Raw genomic sequence first — 20,043 nt, 5'->3', positions numbered from 1 at the left:
ATAGTGAATGTTAAAAATCTTGAGGACAGAAGAAGAGTAAGAGAAGGAAGAAAATCACAGCACTTTCCACATGGCGGGGAAAAGTGAGTAATGCAGAGGTTTAATGCCACCTAAACTATATAGGCTTCTACAATACATTTTAAAATGTCCTTTTTCTATATTCTATATTTTAGCACAGTGTCATCTATATTTTTTTTACTATGACCAAATTCTTAACTGCTGTAGCCACCCTACATTACAAAAAAAACCACCCTATATTATCAGACCAAGTTCCCAGAGTATATTTATTTTCTGACCTGGTCTTACTACTGGTGTTCAGATTACTCATATTTAATTGGATTCTCTGACTGTACTTTGCAATCCCCAACTAATAATTTACTTTATTCCATGTTTATCCAGGACATTAACACACACTCGTCTATTTCTAGACTCTTGGAAGGCAGGGGCAGAAGTGATAAGGTCACTTGGCACTGAAAGCTTTACACTTCTTTATTAGTGGTATATATATATATATATATATATATATATATATATATACTGCCATTTCTTAGTTTGTCATGCTAAAAAAGCCCAATGACCACATCTGAATTTCACAAGACAACAGTGTTATTAGAAACATCACATTTGACAAGATGTACAAAGTACACCTATAGTATAGCACACCAAGTATAAAGCAGAAATCTAATTTCCCAATACAGGCTTCCTTCACTGACATAAAGCCATAATCCCCAAATGAAAAGGTGACTACCTAAATATATGGCACAAAAAACTTCCCATGGAGGAAGCTTATGACAACCCTCCCCCTCTACTTTTAAATATTGATTACATAACAGAAGCATGTATACTCTGCACAAGACACAAAAAACTAAAAAACTGGGGTTATGAAAAAATAAAACTTAGATGCAAAATGTAATTTTTTCATTTCCTACATCAACAAATATATAATGGCCTAGCTTGGGACTCTCCGAGGGGAGGTAGTGGGTGACATCAATGTGCCTTTCAGAGCTGGGTACCGTAAAATTCTCCAAGAATATGCCCTTAAGTGGGGGACTCTGAGTAAAAGGAACCCTCCATTTTTATGGAAGAACCACTTCAATGGGTGAAATTTTGAAAGCTATACTATCAACAATCGTAAAAAAAATGTTCAAAAATGTTTGTTTGCCTAAAATTCCTTTTTAAAGCCGTTTAGGTGAATTTGCCAGGTAATTTTTCCAAACTTATTATCATACAAATTAATAATTTTATTATTATTATATATTAGTATTATCTACTATATACATATATATATATATATATTTTTTTTTTCTTTCTGTTTTCATTACAAATCCAAGTTAGAAATAGTTACCTAGTTACTGGGCCTCTTTGTTTCTCTTTATAATGGAGGCAGATCATGGCTGATGAGAGGGGCCAGAAGGATCTTGTACAAATGTACAAAGCATCATGATTATAGGAAGCTGCGGTAATGCGCAAATGTGATTCTGAGCCTCAATAATTGAAAGAACTGAAAGCCAATGAATAGAAGGGGTGGCCCAAGTGCAGTAAATGGGGAGAAAAGGATAGATGGTGCTCGAAGTCCCCCAGACAAGCACAATATTGAATATCCTGGTAGCCCTGGGGCATGTGAGCCAAATGAAGATGGCCAAAGATCAGGAAACCTGGAAGAGAAGAAAAAGAAGATGGTGGTGGTGGTGTCTTTATTAGAACAAGGACAGGGGAATGTATATAAATAACAACAATCAGACAGGTTATTTTATTGCAGAATGGACTTTGCCTGCCCAAAGGCATGTCCGATCGAATTTTTACAAATTTTTACCTACCGTTTTGAGACTTTCCTATCTTTTGAGACTTTCCTGTGAGGCATCATAATATCTAGTTGTACTCCTGCCATGAATACTTGTAATCAGTCCCAGATGCTAACATGTCCTAACAATACATCAGTTAATATTGTTGCAATGCCTTCTCTAATTATTGCATGTGCAAGTTTTCACTACTTTTTAAAATAGAAACCTCTTATTAAATTACCTCTGAGAAAAGCTGTATACGTAGGTAAAAAATGCCAGAGCTAAGCCTCCTTTGTCAGATATTTTTTATGCTGCGTTTACCGACTTTAATAAAATAATAAAAAGGCAGTGATACCAATCAAAGTAAAATCGGAACATCCTTCCCGGGTCTTAAAAGTATCAGCGATGCATAAAACACAGATGCCTAATAAATTGAAAAAAACATCTGAAAAAGACAGTTAAGTATAGTGATTTAAATATAACAAGTCATACTGAAAGGTTCATTTAAGCCACTGCTGTGACAGGTTTATTTCTATCCCATCCATTGGGATTATCTTCAATAGCAGCATGCTGTAGATCTCTCCTTTGACACGTTTTCATAAATGAATCAAGCAGAAGTGAATTATACAGAATTTTATCTAGCACTTTGTTCTCCGAGGCTCTCTCATTTACAGACCCGTGTGCATTCATCCTGTTCTACTTGTTTGGCAAAGCTTTCCAGGCTTGAGGTAAACGGCGGATAAGTGTAGCGGCGCAGCAAACGCATCTGAAATGTCACATGTCACAGCTCAGAATAAAGAATCTATTGTTTTCTTGTGAACAAAAAAAGAGGTCTACTACTGCAATTCTGACCACTAAAGTGCATGTTAGGGCAAAATATATTCAGTACATCTCTACAATCCATGACAAATACCTGTTGATATGAAATGAATTGAGCTACTAGCTTCCTGTTTGGCCTGAGAATACAAAATGCTTTTGCTGTACTGAAATCCCAACCAGCTCTGTCTAATTTCTTCTCATTTGGAATACAGAGCTCTAGCTATCTTCACCCCATTCCTTCTGACTTAAGCTTAAAGCAGAACTCATCAGCACGACTCACCTATCTGGGCGCCACCATCTTCCTTCTCTTTTTCCTATTTTGGATGATCTTCAGCTATCTTGATATATGACATTCATTAATTCTAGCACACACAAGAGAAGCCAGGATTAAAGAGTTTACCTTGCAACACGGGAACTGTGTACACTCAGCTTTGACTCCAGAAATCCGGAGCCATCATTGCAGTATTGTAGAAAGGACATTGCCTGTCCCTTTCTGGAATAATGACCTGTCAGATTAAACTTAAAAGAGCAAGTTGTGTTCCATTTTAATTTTTTTTTAAGCAAATGTTGCTCCTGCATTGACTCCCAAAAACCTGGCAAAATTTCTTTGTGTAGAAAAAGAGCTTTTGGTTCTGGGATGAGCCAACATCAGGAGTGTAGTCGTAAATGAAAAAGAGGGGGCACAGTACTATCCATGGCAAGCATGCATGCACATCATTGCTATCTAGACGTGCCTTCCCAATACACCCCTGCCTAAGTGTCACTGAAAAGGGAAGAAACTTCCCTCAAAGTGAGGTCATGATACCAGAACCTGCCCACTCTCCCATTGCAGGTCTGAGCCTGAGATAAGTGGGTGGGTTGTGTTCAGACAGACAATCCATCCAACACCCTGAGTGTGCAATTTTCCCCCCGCGGGGTCTTCTCCTGACCCACAGACCACCGAAGAATTCTTTGCAAAATAAAAGTGGGCACACGTCCCAAAAAAGTAAGGGCACGGCGTTCCCACCCTACTACACCCCTGGCTAACATCAATAGGAAATGACCTAGGACATCCTGCTGATCCATCTCGCCAACAGCTCCCCTTGCAAGTATTATACAGGCATATAGGCATCTGTTTTGCATATCAGGTCACAAAAAAAAAAGAAATCATCTAGTCCTGGGTAGGTCATATTAGGTAAATACAAGCTCAAATGAACGACACATGGCATATTACACAAAGCCATTGTTTATTTAATAAAGTCAAAATGCAGAAGCAGTTGTGAAAAATTAAGTACACCGTTACCACTTCCATTGGAATTAGGAGGGTAAGTAGCAGCCTGGTGCTGCCAATCAAATGCACTTGATTAATTGATCATCATACAGTGGGATTGCCTCTATCACAGCAAAAGTTTTGGCAGTTTGCTGGTCCGCAGCATTGAAGTGTGTGTTCACACATTTAGAAGACATCACAAATGATTTTAAAGAAATCAATTGCTTTCCATCAATCCTGATTGGCCATTTTCAAATAATTTGAAGTCCATCATTCTGTAGAAAAAAAAGATTATTCACATATGGAAAGCAATCATGAGATTTGCCAATCTACCCAGAGCTGGACATCCCAACAGATTCACTCCACAGTTAGACTGTGCAATAGTCTGAGAAACTGCAAAAAACCCAACAGCCCAACATCTCAAACTCTACTTGCCTTAGTCAGCATGTTAAATGTTAAAAGGTATGACAGTACAATCAAAACGACTGAACAGCTTTCAGCTGCCCATCCCAGCCACCCCTTAAAGGAACCTTCTTTTAGGACTTAAGCACCCCTTAAGGGATCATTCTCTGGTTTATCCATTTATGGCGCATTTTGTTGTCTACACCCCCTAAAATAATCTGCTATAGTTTGGCTACCAATTAGACTTCCACTTGAACTGATTTTCTCCTGAACTCTAAAAATCCACTAAGGTCCATCCAATACATAACTCATAGGACATTAAAATTACCTTCTTCCCAATAACCCTGAGGAAGCCCAAAGGGTGAAACGCATTGGGATTAGAGACCTTCCTCCATCTCAGATTATACTAGGAGTTATATGTCTAGAAAGATCTGGTTTTCTATTCACAGCATACACGTGATTTGATACCATACCAGAGATTTTCTCACTCTCACTCTTTTTCTTCTATAATTTTAAACAAGTATGATTTGTTTGGAAGGGCGGGCAAGGTAAAACCTCTCATCTCTAAAAAGAACATGGTAGCATTGTTTAGGTATGCAAAGTTACATCTGGACCAACCACAAGACTTCCAGAACAATGCCCTTTAGAAAGACACCATAATGGATACATAGGATTTCCATTCTAAACTGATTTTTTGGACCATCTTTGGAAACTATTTGGACTTGTTTTGCTGATCCTGGCAACTGTTGAACTGGTTTTAACACCATTTGTAATCGTCTACAGGTCTGTTACAGTGACCCATATTGACCGTTGTATCTATCTTGAACGGTCCACCAAATTTGCTGAGTGAATTTAAATTGGGGATTTCAAGTGAAATGAATGGTTTGGAGTGGAATGTTTTGTTTGATGAATCTTGATAGAAGTTTACAGAGAATTGTTGCATATACTGGATGTTTAAATATAGAGTCACTTTTGTTTTTATATTTCTGAAGGCAGGAAAGTTAGTTTGATTACAGAAGAGCTGCTCTATATATAACTACAGCATTTATTAATAAGCATATAAGCAAATGTTCATATTTTTATATGATTCATCAAAAGTTTTATTTTTACATGCTAACAATAATCTATTACTTCACTTTCCCCAGGAGAAACTGCCACTTACCTACGGCTTACAGCTTTAATTTTAGGCTGTTACAACGTTATTATTGTAATCCATAGAAATCCACAAAGCAAAACACTAATTAGTCTGACCAAACCTGTGCATAATAGCTATTCCCAACCAGGGTTCCTCTAAAACAGTGTTTCTCAACCATTTTAACATAAGAGAACATAAGAGAACCCTTGAAATAACTTCCAGGTCCCCAGGGCACCCCTGCTATATTTATTATAGCCAAAGCTCACAGTACCTTAGCATGGTGGTTTGTAGGAATAATGCCTCTTACATTGCTGGCCAGTAGGAAGAATGTCACCCTTACAGATAGCCAAAAAGATCATTGGTGTCACTTAAACTGACCTGGGAGTTACAAATTGCTCATGGAGGAAATACTACAAAACACATTTATATTAAAGAAGAATAAAGCCTCCTACTATGGAATCTGTTAAAGCACTGGTCCCCAATCTCTTTTGCGCAACTTAGCGTCTTCATGCAAAATAATTATTCCATGGACCAGCTAGGGGGGTTGAAGGATTCAATAAAACACAATAAAGTACATAATAGGCGGAGATTATCCATCTTGGTGGGCTCCAGTTTTCGCTGTGCCAGGAAGAATCTGTGTCCTTTCTTCTGTCATTTCCTTTAGCCAGTTATATGTATTGGCTCTTCTCCTGTCATTTCAATCAGCCAATCAAACAAGCCAGCTTACATGATTGGTGATACATTATAAAATGCTTTACCAGGGCTCCACCTAATGGCTGGATATAAATTTCCCTCCACAGAGGGCCTACACTATTTAAAAAACTCAAATATTATAAAAATAATACAAAATGGGACTGTAGACAATGTGGCACCTTTGGTCTCCCCATCATTTAAAGCGGAACTAAAGTGAAAATAAAAAAAATTACACTTACCTTTACTTGGGCAAATCCATCAATCCCTCTGGAGCTGTCTTCCATACAGTCCCACTTCGTCTCGGTCTCTTGCTTTGCAATGGCAGGTGTGGTGACGTATGCCACTATATTTGTAAAAAAAGAAAGTGCCAATATCACTGCACATGCGTGAGATCAACATCTTTCTTTTTTTATTGGCAGAAAAGTCCCTTCTGCACATGCCCAATCAAAGTCTTATGGGATTTGTGACATGCGTATCCCAGGAGGCTCTGCACTCCCATTCAGGCTTTACAGCTGCAAGAGGCCCCTCCACATGAGACACCAACTGCCTGAAATTATTCTTACTTGTGACGGTCAGTTGTACAGATTTGACCTAATATGGTCCCTCCAGTAGGAGTATGAAAGTTTCAATTTGTCCCCATGGACAAACGCCAGACCCTACCTAGCCCACCTCCTAGATGATTTTGCTCATATTCAGTAATTTTAGACATTTAGGGCTTGATTAACTAAAGTTTGAGAGATAGACTAATACAGGAGAACGTTGGTAAACCAGCAGACCTACAATGGATTTTTTTTCTAGTCTAGTTTCTTAGTTAGCAAATGTTTACAGTCGTGTGCTAAATCCATATAGGTTTTCTGGATCACCCAAGTTCTCCACTCTTGGAGAGCTTTTATAAAACAGGTTCATATTATACCCATATCATTGCAAAGATAAACTGGTTGAAAACAATCACATAAACGGATATGTATTTGTTTTAAAGAATTTTATATGTTTTTAGTTATGTTTGTAATTTGTATTTACATATGTAACTAGATGCTGAAATATTCTATTGTAATGTCTTATGAAAGATTTTGTTACTGATTTGTATATCCCATTTATAAGATCTGTCTGATTTAATGCAGAAATATAATGTTGTGATAGAACAACAATGTAGAGAGTGAAAACTTTGTTTGCTCAAACTGCAGGTGATATGATGGAGCCAGCATTTGTGCATATTTGTAATAAGAATGAGGCATGTTTTCACTTAAAAATGTAACTTTTTTTGCTAATGCTGATACACGCAATATTAATTCTTGTGTGGGTGACTTATATTGATAGGTGTTTTTGACGTACGCTGCATGAATTTGCTAGGAAAGTATTCATTTTTAATTTTTTAAAGTATATGAAGTATGAAGTATAACATCTAGAATCGTGTTGTGTGGCTTCCTTTAGCACTAACCTGTTACTGGCTTGCTCATAATAATTTCACCTATATAATTATATTATAAATTTTAATAAACCTGTTATGAAATCCTTAATATGTATTTACAATGATCGTGTTGTAGCACTTAATTATGGGTTTATAGGTCTGTAACTATAGCTAGCAATTATGTTTGATGATATGGTTAATCGATAGGCACATGATTTTACTTTATGCATTAGATACCATAGTACTTAAGATTTATATATATATATATATAATGAGAGAGAGAGAGAGAGAGAGAGAGAGAGAGAAGAACAAATGATTTACTGTTAGTGTTTGTCCAATATATATTTAATTATATCATCCTGGAGTCTAAACATTTCTCGCTAAGAGAAATGATGATTATACTGTGTACAAACTGTACTCTGATCATCAGACATATATTGAACAGAGGACCTTAGCATTTGTCCTCTCTGATTTAAAATTTATCTAATGCTATTTTCTTTATTTTTTTTTTTTAAATCGCTTTAAATAGCGATGGGTCAAGATTCCATTTGTTATATAGGTTTAGTGATTGTTCTTTGAAGTTGGCCATAGCCATTTAAAGTCAAATGGGAAACAGTACCAAAAAAGCACAATATGGTGCAGCCAGAAGTAGGACCTGCGTTTGTAATAAACAAATTTGGTCCCTTTTTCCATTCATCATTTAAAAAATATACATGTTTGTATCTATCAATACATAATGACAGAATGTAGATTTAAGAACATTTTTTGTGGGGATCATATCTCTCCACTGTGGTAATGAGCACAATACTGCAAAGCATGATACAACACCATGCTTGATGTCATTGTGGTGTCATTATTTTGAATGGCTCCTCAAACCACTAAATCAATGCCCTTGCATTATAGCATTCTGCAATACAAAAAAAAGCAAAGGCATCTGAAAAGGAACTGCTGAGAAGTTATTCAGTTCTATGTATTAATTGTAGCTTTAGCTGCAAAGCCTGTAAACATCATGATGATAAACAATCATTACAAAAATGATTATTAGCTAACAAAGCACAAAATATTAATTTTACATATACCTATATACTCAAGTATAAACTGATAATTTGTGACTTGCAAATGGCATTAGGAAAATCATTTCAGTTTATACTCACCAGATGGCACTGTGTCCTTGTGTAAAGTGCACATGTATACCAAACTTGTGCTGAATGATTTAGAGTTTGTATCACTTTACACAAGGACACAGCACCATCTACTGGCAGTCAAAAATAATGCACAAAAGATCATAGAAGAGCAAGTGACTCAGCATAGCCAACTCAAATGTACAAAATACTTAAAACTGTAAAAAGACTGAGGTGATTTTATATTTTTCCCTTTTTAAATTAATGTTTTTAAAAATAAGCTAGGGATGTTTTTATTCACAATTTTTCAGCATTTATGTTCATTGCTGTTTGAATTTTAATGACAGCCATATTTTGTGCCCTAGGTTTATACTTGGGTCAATGTATTTATCCTGTTTTTTCTGTGCAAAAAGTAGGTTTGCCGATTTATATTTGGATTTGTTAGTCTTAAATATATTTCAATGAACAGAAAGAGACCAGGCTTAACCATCTATCAATTCCAATCTGCATGCAAACAGGATCCAGTCTCAGGATCAAAAACACTTAGAACACAAAGTATAGGGTTTGCAGCATCAAATTACTTTTTCCCATATTTGTAAAGCAAAAAAATACCAAATGTAAAATGATATAGATGCTATCTTTGGCAACAGTTTCAGGCTATGCTCATTTTGAAACCTCAGTTACGGTTTATGGGTAGCTCCTTTACTTTTTGCTTCCTGCAAACCCATAAGCTGCAACTCATTGATTGTAACGAGAGTGCCTCTTCCACAGATTTGTTAGGCATTGGATGCTTTTTGAGGTGGGTTGCCTTGCCTTTCTGTGTCCTCTGGATGGCTTCCCACTTATCTGTGAAGTTGGCAGTTTAAAGCATATTTGATTATATGAATCAGATGCAACACTGACAAGTGAATATGTGAATATGGGAATATATCTCCCTTAAGCATTTTGTTTTATCCCTGAAGAAGCCATAATATAATATAATAAGATAATCCATATCCCCAAAAACGTGTTGGAAACTTTATTGTAATAATAAACTACAACCATTTAGGAAGGAGAGTTTATGACCTCCAATTATTTTTGTATGATTCAAGCATAATATATATAGTATACTGTATATATATTATATACAATAAGTAATGATGGGCCTGATGTATCAAAACTTTTCAAGACTGAGAAAGATAGACTCGCATAGAAGAACCTGGGTGATCCAGCAAACTTGAAATAGATTTGGTCCACAATTGAAAACATTTGCTAAATAATAGAAAATGATTTTGAAGACATCCTTTGCAGGTTTGCTAGATCATCCAGCTCCCATAATAGTCTATCTTCTCCAGTCTTCATGAGCTTTAATAAATCTGGCCATATACATCTATACATACTAGTTTGGATTTTGTTTTCAAAATGTGTGTGCTACCTATATTATGCTTTTATTATAGTTTAATTACTTATAAATTAAAAAAAGTTTAATGTTGAAAATTACCTTTTTCTACTTCTCTATACCCCATTTTGGTTCCTAACCCCTTACACATTTATACAGAATCTTTTCCCTATTTACCAGAAAGCATTATGCAGAATAAATGTGTCATAACACAGCTTGACACCCTGACACATGCTGATGGGAGCAGACAGGCTTCTTTTTCATTATTTAGTGATGGAGACTGTCACACACACAGCACAAGTGACATACAAGCTCTCTCAGTGATACAAGGTTTTGACTTTTTGGTTTTCATCCAATGAAGCGGCTTGCTGTGATGGCCTGTGCTTTGTGCATACAACAATGTGCAGGGCCCCAGCATGTGTTGGCTTTCTGCAGGCAGTACTATTGGCCCCGTATCTCAATATCTAACAACTGGCAGGTCTGAGGTTTGTATGCTCACATAGGGTATATATACTATCATCTGGAAGAAACTATTACAGCTGTTGAAATACATTGAAATATATAATTATATGTTATGAAGTCCACACCTGTAAAGGGAATGCTTTTCTCCACCCTAAAGAGATATATATCTGCATGAATGCAGTGACATTGCCATTGCAATGACATAGAGTATAGGAGCATACAGCTTTAGAAATAATACTTAAAGAGAAATCATGCTGAAAGATCTGTGCTCGGGCGCCTTTTCCAGGGCAGTTCTAGCTGAATTTTTAGGCACATTGTTATTTGTATTTTTTGGTCTTGGCAGCGCATTACAATGGCAATCAGCATTGCCAACTATTCTGCAGATCTCTCTAACGTTTGGCCTAGCTATAGCAACACTTGTCCAGACAATAGGACATGTCAGCGGTGCTCATATCAATCCTGCTGTAACATTAGGTTTGTTGGTGGGATCACAGATCTCAATCCTGAGGTGCGTATTCTACATCTTAGCTCAGTTGCTGGGAGCTGTGGCTGGAGCTGGTCTACTCTTTGAGTTCACCCCGGCCAATATACGAGGGAGCTTCGGCGTCAACTCGGTGAGTAAACAGTGGGAATGGTATTGGGGAAGTAATGTAAATGTTAAATGTATGGGATCAGCAACTTCCAATATAGATAATTAAACATGTATGCTGTTTATAGTTTTTATGATGATTATAGTCATGGGAGACCCCTAGACACTTTCTAACTTTTAAGCTGTAAAGATATTTAAGATTACATATAATACTCATAACATAGAAAAGCTCTAATAGAAAAGGAAGGAGGGTGGTTGCAATACATTGTAATGATATAGTGAAGGACCTAGTTATTATACATGGGTGTTTGCTTTTGTCAAATTACTTTGGAACAATTATCCTCAACCAGGGATACATGGAATACTAGGATTCCTCCAGAGATTTCTTAGGGTTTCTTGAGCAATTTGTGCCTCTCTGGTCACCAAAAACCCCTTTCTATACATATGAATGGCATTACTTTGAAGATATAGTAATCATAGCAGGGGTCCCAAAGACCTGAAAAGTTATTTCAAGGGTTTCCCTGTGTTACAAAGGTTGAAAAAGGCTGATTTAGAGTAAGAAACATAAAAGTATACTGTTTATGTATTACATCTATATTTGTATTACAGTAGCAGAGAGGCATTTAAAAAAAAAACCTTAATGGTGTGGCCATAAAAAAAAAAAACATAGGTCCATCTTATTTCCTAAGGTCTAAGTCCATAAAGTTGAGTTTGTATCTATAGCTTCTATGGTTAGTTCTGTTGTAATAGATAATTGTAAGGTGTGGGGGCAGAAAGAGATAACCCATGTGTGCCGTGGTCAATCTGTACATTGAATATATTATGCCCTAGGTTTGGGGCCACATTAGAAGTGAAAATTAGATCCTAAATTCCCCCTAAAGCTGAAGTTTACCTTTGCTAATATTTTGCCTTCTCTGTTTTACTTCCCCCTTCAATGAAATGCCAAAGATTTTGTTTTTTAAATAGCCTGGGTTAAAATATTTAAGACCCAGTGACTATATCTTTTAATGATCATGACTGGTGGAAGGGGCTGGCAATGTGCTTTATGTAGTATCCTTAAAACATCAAATAACCCAACATAAAAACTACATGTTATACTGAGCCACTGTAATTGAAAAATTAAATTCTTAAATTGAAAGAGATGGGTAGGGGACAGTAAAGCTATGTATACATGCTAAATGTCTGTTGCTTTAAACTAGTCCTGTAGCAAAAGAATAAGTGAGCACTGTACACACAATGCTGTCCATTTCTATGGAGAGTGGATGGGGAAGACGAGTGGGAGACACCCCGTTGCGTCCTTCCCCATAAGAAATAATGGTAATCCCAGGTCAGTAGCAGAATGCTAAACGACATCGGGGGGACAAGCTATATTTTTACCCAAGACGATCACAATCGTTTATCTTGGCCCACAACTATCTAGCAGGTGTACAGGCTGGAAATGCTAGATCATGCTGAATCTCCATTAGCCAGGATATTAGGCAGGCTTTATCTCATCTGCAGCAGGTTGCAATTTACAATGTTACAACCTTACAGCGTGCAACAAAATCAAATTAGGTCATTTGATATTTTCTGATCAGATACCACGCCGGATAAGAAAATACAACATTTAAAGTAGATGTAATCCCTAACAACTATATGTATTTTAGATTTCTAAAGCATTCTATATTTGAAGAGGTAGCTATGATTTGTGTTTTTAATAAATAATGTTTTATTGTTTGCTGCATATCAGCACAGCTGATCTGATCTCCTGCAGCCACTTCCAGTCTACACACATGTACTCCAGCACAGGCTTCATAGCATTTCTCAGGACATATTAAATAATTAAATAAATATATATATACGGTATAAATATATATATACGGTATATATATATATATATATATATATATATATATATATATATACACAATAGATATATAACATATAAAAGCTGCCATTGCTGACCTGGTTCCAAAAAAAACATCCAGCATTCCAGTTTGGTGTTCAACTTCTTTGCCTTTAATACCTTCTGAATCACTGACCCAGTATACAGCTCAGGTGTTCAGCTAATTGCAGTTATCTGTATGCTTGTATCAGCTTTATTATTATTATTATTATTATTATTAATATAAACAGGATTTATATAGCGCCAACATATTACACAGCGCTGTGCAATAAATAAGGCTAGCAAATGACAGACAGTTACAGACAGTGACAAAGGAGGAGGAGAAGACTCTGCCCCCAGGAGCTTACAATCTAGGATGTGGGGTAAGTCTCACACATTAGGAGGGGAGATATGAAGTGGTGGGAAGTAGTGAGGATTTTAAGAGACAGAAGAAGAGTTGGCATAGGAAGTACTACTCTTTCATCCAAACAGCACTGTTTGGGAGAACATTCAAGCAGAAAAAAATATAATTTGAAAATGCATATTTATCTATATTTATTTGTTTAAATGCATATTTGTTAATGCATGTTGTTTCAAGATGAAGCCTAATTGCATGTTATTGTCAGCATAAAACACAAATTATATTATAAACATATTGCATTGCATTTTCACTAGGGATGAGCTAGAATTACTCTGGCATTCTGGTGAAAATTTTCTCAAACTTCTGATGGTTCCGTGAAATTTCGGCAAACCGATTTTGCGAAACCATCGGAAGATCAAGGAAAATATAAGAGGTGAATTCGCAGGAATCCCTGGGAATCCTCCTGTTTCCGATCCCCGGGGTTAATTAACCTCTAGTGCCGGGGATCGCACACTGTTCTCAATGAATGCAGCCATGGCCGCATTCATTGAGAAGATCCCCGGGCACTAGAGGTTAATTAACATTCAACACCTCTAGCGCTCCTTGATTGGCTGAGGAAAGCTTTCCTCAGCCAATCAGAGAGCACTAGAGGTTTTGAATGGGGAAACTTGTAACCCATTTAACCTATAGTGCCAGGGATCGCACACTGAGCTGATCAATGAATGCAGCTCAGTGTGCGATCCCTGGCTCTAGAGGCACTTAAATTTTTTTAAATTCTCGCTTACAATTTCGGTAAGCAAGAACAGCCGAATTCGCTCATTCCTAATTTTCACTCATTACTACAGAAAATCGAATAACAGATAACACATAAAGGGCACTATTTATTATTTATTCCCCCAGTCAATTCTTCTAAAATTCACAGGTGGTGAATTATATGGTCATATTTTTCTACAGGTCTCCTAATAAAACAATGACTCCTTCAGACACCTAGTGGACAATCAGCAAAATTTCACAGCTTTCACAAAAGGAAATGAATAGGAAAAAAGAATTTTATGAGCGAATTGAAAAGGGAATCATTTATAAATAGAGCCCCAGGATGCAAGGAGGAGACAGTTTCAAAGAGCACGCTGTGAATGAGATCCACAACAATGATAGATAATAGATTAGTTACGGATTTCTTGTAATGCTGTAACTTACTGTGGGGAATAGCAGGGAAATGTGATTGGGCCCATGTTCAGGTGAACTGTGGTTGGCACCTTGCCAGGCGCTCCGCACAGGCCAGGCACTGAAACAATCACTATTGGTCCCATTCATTTTGTAGGGGGGCAGCTGCTGCTAGGATGACAGATATAGCATCCTGACCGCAGGTGCCACTTACAGGTGCAAGGAAGCAGTAATCAAATTGCAACCTCACCACCTGTCTGAATGAAGCCTTGGAGGGCTATTTATATATAGCTATCCATTCTCCACAAAGCCACATTGTGGCATGCATTTTACAATCTATTATTAAAATACAGAAAGTTGGGGAAACTTTTTCATAGGGCCTGATTTTTGTAAACCTCTCCAAGACTGGAGAAGATAGTCTATTTTAGCAGAACCTGGGTAATGCAGAAAACCTATCTTCTCCAGTCTTGGAGCTTTAGTAAATTTCATTGTTGGAGAGGCTGGTGACATGACTCTTTTGAAGTTGCAAAGCATCTTTGTGGGTGGTCTTTGTATTGTAGTTCCTATCTTTTTCCAGCCCACAATAAAGTTGTAATACTTTAATTAAAATAATAATTAAATAAGTTCTCAATAAGCCACAGCAGAAACAGAACTGTCACCAGTAGGACACTGCCAGGCACACAAATTTGTGCATGTACCAAAATTTAGGCTACATTCACACTGGTGTCCCCTGGAATTGTAGATGTTTACCCTATGATCAAAGCTTCCATTCCAATGAAATTAGATAACCTTTGAAAGTGTTGCAGTGCTGGCCCTAAAAAACATCAGAAAATGATAATTCTGTCCATTGTGTTCCTAGTAACCACCTGGGTGATGGGTTTTAAATATAAATAAGCAGGCAAAATTCCCATTGGTTGGGGCTATACGTCCATTTACTATCACCATTCAAAAACCAAGAAACAAACCCATCCCTATGGCTAGATTTATACTAGTAGCCACCATTGATTAGATGGCCATTGGGCATTGCATGCAACGCCTACCTTATGTTCAGCTAATTGAACTACAGGAGTTTATGTTAGTCTAAACCAGTCTAAACTTTTTGGACTACTAGGCCATTTTAGGAGGCCAGGAAAGCACACTAGGCCAGAAGAAACCTGCCTTGAGTTGGGCAGTTGAGTTCTGAATATCATATAATGTATTTAAGTTTATTTTTAACTGAATTAACTTCCTATTTATTAATTACAGTGTGAAATGTTGATTTCTGTGAGTCATTTAGCATAAATTATACAAGACATTAATACTATGTTTCCTATGTATCTTCAGGTCAGCAATAGCACCACTTCTGGACAGGCTGTTGCTGTGGAGCTCTTCACCACCATGCAGCTTGTATTGTGTGTTTTTGGAACAACCGACAGCAGAAGAACAGACAATACAGGATCCCCAGCCTTATCCATCGGGTTGTCGGTTGCTTTGGGACATTTACTTGGGGTACGTAAATAAATATCTGATCTGTAATTGTTTTGTTTTTTATTTATATGGCTCTATTTATAAAACAAAGAATTTGACATTCCCTTAAACATTCCCTTGGGGTACGTACACATTTACTTGGGGTACGTAATAAATATCTGATCTGTAATTGTTTTTTGTTTTTTTTTAAATTTATATGGCTCTATTTATAAAACAAAGAATTTGACATTCCCTCAAACATTCCCTCGTGGGAATAAACCAGGTCCATGTGTGTCAATGGTAGTAATTGATGGCCACGAGGGAATGCTTAAGGGAATGTCCCATTCCTTGTTTTATAAAGTAGCCCATAATGGATTTCAAGTTTTACAATTTTTTTACTGTAAACACTTAGCTAGCCTAGATAACAAAAAATATTTCATGCCATTTTTAACATAATACATACATTTCCTTTAATAAAAAAAAAAATATCACTTATTTTGGTGTAAACAAATCCTATTTTTAAAAACAAAAACATATTTAAAGTTTCTTTTCATCCCTTTTACCGTAGTATTTAAAAACAAAATTGAACAGGTAGGTTTGAAACAGAATCGGACAGGTAGGTTTATTTTATTGCAGAAAGGTCATTACTTGTCTCTTCTGCAATAAAGGACCTGCCTGGTCTTATTTTTTAGCTTTAGTTCTGCTTTTATTACAAGGTTTTGACTTCCATTTTCCTCCATGCAGTAAGTTTTTCTAAACAATATCAGAATTGTGATAGTTTGATAATCATTTGATAATCTCCATAATAGTTTGTCTCTTTACACATTGAGATGACACTAAGGCTACGTACACATGTGCAATAAATATAGTTGGAAACGAACGACTAACGACCGATCACCCGATAATTGTTAACAAAAAAACAACGCCGATGATCGAGGAATGTTGCTGTAAAGGAACAAGCATCCTAGCGGATCGGATTGGGCGACAATTGTTCGCCATCTATGGTGTGTACGGTTGTTCAGTGATTGTGGATGGTTCTGCGGTACACTTTCTCTAGTAAGCGTCACTTCCTGCATCGTTCAAACCATCATATCTAGTGTGTGTACATTATTGGTGGATTTAATTTGAACGATCATATCATTTCAGTATGTACAAAATCGTGCACTATATGATCGTTCAAAATATTCGTGAATAATCATTAATCGGTCGGTAATCGTTTGTTTTCTAACGACAATTATTGCACGAGTGTACGTAGTCTTAGTGTCATCTAAATGTGAAAGCCACGGTTCTCTGCTGGTGAATTGAGTTGCAATAGCACAGAATTAATGCATTGTATGCAAGGTGCATACTATAGAGCTGCATGGCCGTGGTACATGTATGCTAGGCTGACATAAAAAGAAAATTCATGTTACAATGGATGGCAAGGTGCCTGGACAGCTCCTGGCCTCCTACAAATATCATACCAGCACTCCACCACAGCTCCACGATTCTCTGCAGCCAGCTATGTTGGCAACCCAAGATAATGGCTGTGGAAGAGCAGCTAAAACAAACCCATATAACATTTGGGTCTGCAGATTTCTCATGAATCAGTGTATTACCAGGTATTTTTTTATTTTAAAAATGTTTATATTTTTTTTATTTAAAAAAACTAAAGATTTACAAATATTGAAAATGGCATTGTTAAAACTCTATGGCATTGTATTAATAAGGTTTACATATAATTAAGTCTGTCATCTGGTGTTATTGCAGATCTTTAGTATTTAATGTTATTTTTTATGTTTTGTCTGGTATTTAGATCTACTTCACTGGCTGTTCCATGAACCCTGCAAGGTCTTTTGGTCCTGCTATAATTATGGGAAATTTTGAGTCACACTGGGTAAGGATGTTTCCATCTCTGAGTATTACATCTCTAGAGCACCAGATCCATGCAATGAGATTCAGAGACATGAAATGTAATCATTCCTTTTTTTAATTAAATGAAAACATAAATGTCTCTGAAAATTTTTAAAACTACCTGCCTTTAGATGGCAAACCCCTAATCCTTATCATCCTCAATATAATTCTATATCATAACCTTTAATTATCTATATACAACTTTATGTAATGATTACCAGACAACGTCCTCCAAAACAGATCCAAATTACACTCTTTATGACTTGGCTGAAACTTTAGTCTCTGATTTATTGTACAGCTTATGACAATCAATCTGAAAACAAAAAAGCATGCATTCAGCTTTATATTATTGTGACTGTTGAAGTTTCCCAATTTGAGAGCTATACCAAGCACTCATGAAAAGAAGTTGAAACTGACATGTAGTTCTGATTCAGTATCAGCCTCTTGCTATCCACCATACAGAAGGCATATAAATAAAGGGTTCACTGAATGGCAAACATATGCCACATCCCAAATATAGACCAAATCGATATATGCAGAGATATGTGCAGAGATATTTCTCTGGGGAATGGGGGAGCAGAGATATTTCTCTGCACATATCGATTTGCACCATACAGAAGGTGTTACGGGTTAGGCTCTGGTGAATAGGAACATGTTGACCTGAAAAGCGAGGAGACCTCACTCCTCACTGTCCCCTCACTCCGAGGGGAGAAGGGAAAGTGACAAATATTTTATTGCAATGAAAAACAACCTGGCTGTGCTAACTGGTGGAGCTGTGTACGTCAACGTTGGCTGGGAAAGTTCTCAAATATATATATGCAGGATATGTGATGGGATGGGTGGGAGTAGTGAGGCTTTTAAGTGACAGAAGACAACAGGTAGGCAAATTTGAAAAGTAGGGTTTTAGGTGCTGTTTTAAATGAACATAAAATAGTAGCAAGCTGAATAGGATAAGGAAGACCATTCCAGAGAGTCGGGGCAGCTCTAGAAAAGTCTTGGAGCTCTGCATGTGACAAGGTGATGAGTGAGGAAGTCATTAGTAGGTCATTGAAGGAGTGAAGGGAGCGGGTAGGGGAGTATTTTTCTATCAAGTCAGAAAGGTAAGTTGGACAATAACTGTGGAGAGATTTGAAGGCAAAGCACATGAGCTTGAATTTGATTCTAAGGTAAAATGGAAGCCAATGAAGGGAACTACAAAGAGATGCAGCAGAAGAGGAGCGGAGGGAAGGATGGATGAGTCTGGCTGCAGCATTCATATTAGATTGAGAGAGTCGGGTTAGTGGAATACCAAAGAGGAGGATGTTACAGTAGTCCAGACGAGAGATGATAAGAGCATGTACAAGGAGTTTGGTGGTGTCTGTGGACAGGTAGGGGCAGACGTGCCTGAGGGGAGGGATGAAAAAAGGTTAGAAATATGTCAGTATTGTGCTGATCTTTTTTCCCAAGGATGCACTAGGTCACTAGGATACAAAATGAGAAAAAAAATGCCATTGGGGACCAGTAAAATCTCACTAATAAAGCCTGATTGATATTTGAACCTTTCCTTAATCTATCTAAGTCAGAAAGAAAGTTTTGCCTGGAATTTAATTGAATCTCCGATGTGTTACTTTTATGTTTGACTTCTATGTTTATGTTAAAGCTAATTGACATGAATGTTTAATGTACTGTGTGCAGGGAACAGTGGCTATATAAAGATACAGAAGAACATTATATATTTAACGTACTATGTAAACATAAATACTTAGATCCACATCAAATGACTAATAATTGCAGTTCAATTGATCATGATATCTTCATCGGGTTAACCAAATGTATTGAATTTATAATTATATTTATGTTTATTCACAGATCTTCTGGGTAGGTCCCATGGCTGGGGCAATCTTCGCTGCCCTAATCTATAATTATTTGCTTACTCCACCTGCACAAAATCCCCTGGAACAACTTTCCATTCTGCGTGGTAGCTTTGATCCAGAGCATGAACGTGAAAGAGAAGAACACCGCAAGCACTCAGTGGAACTGAATTCTCTTCACAATTACCCAAAGAGTATTGATAAAGCATAAAGTTAGTGATGAAGAATGCATCAGGAATTATGTATGTAAATATAATGAATATAAGCATACTCAGCAAATACCACCAATACTGTCAACCATGGCATGGACTCATTGTACTGGGCAGTAATCCTTGGCCACAAGGCTTATATTTATACCTGAAACCCCAAGATGTAATGAGATCACTACAGCTCTACTTATGGAGACTTTCTTCTACAGTAGGTTGTTG

General features: G+C 37.0%; 1 protein-coding gene across 1 annotated transcript; it reads left to right on the top strand.

The window, feature by feature from the left end:
• The first annotated feature begins 10,638 nt into the window (after positions 1 to 10,638).
• LOC140343453 (aquaporin-2-like) lies at positions 10,639 to 19,829 on the top strand. Its single transcript, XM_072430169.1, has 4 exons — positions 10,639 to 11,062; positions 15,750 to 15,914; positions 17,668 to 17,748; positions 19,614 to 19,829. Exons 1-4 carry the CDS (start codon positions 10,700 to 10,702, stop codon positions 19,824 to 19,826), a joined length of 822 nt encoding a protein of 273 aa, XP_072286270.1. The 5' UTR covers positions 10,639 to 10,699; the 3' UTR covers positions 19,827 to 19,829.
• The last annotated feature ends 214 nt before the right edge of the window (positions 19,830 to 20,043 follow it).

Source organism: Pyxicephalus adspersus, chromosome 1 (assembly GCF_032062135.1).
Source record: "Pyxicephalus adspersus chromosome 1, UCB_Pads_2.0, whole genome shotgun sequence".
NCBI lineage: Eukaryota > Metazoa > Chordata > Amphibia > Anura > Pyxicephalidae > Pyxicephalus > Pyxicephalus adspersus.
Note: the sequence above shows the minus strand (reverse complement) of the source record. Positions and strands in the feature narration are given on the sequence as shown.

Coding starts and splice junctions, on each gene's coding strand:
- LOC140343453 (XM_072430169.1), top strand. CDS start 10,700: ATGCTGAAAGATCTGTGCTCGGGCGCCTTTTCCAGGGCAGTTCTAGCT. Junction 11,063..15,749: donor GGAGCTTCGGCGTCAACTCG/GTGAGTAAACAG, acceptor ATGTATCTTCAG/GTCAGCAATAGCACCACTTC. Junction 17,749..19,613: donor GAAATTTTGAGTCACACTGG/GTAAGGATGTTT, acceptor GTTTATTCACAG/ATCTTCTGGGTAGGTCCCAT.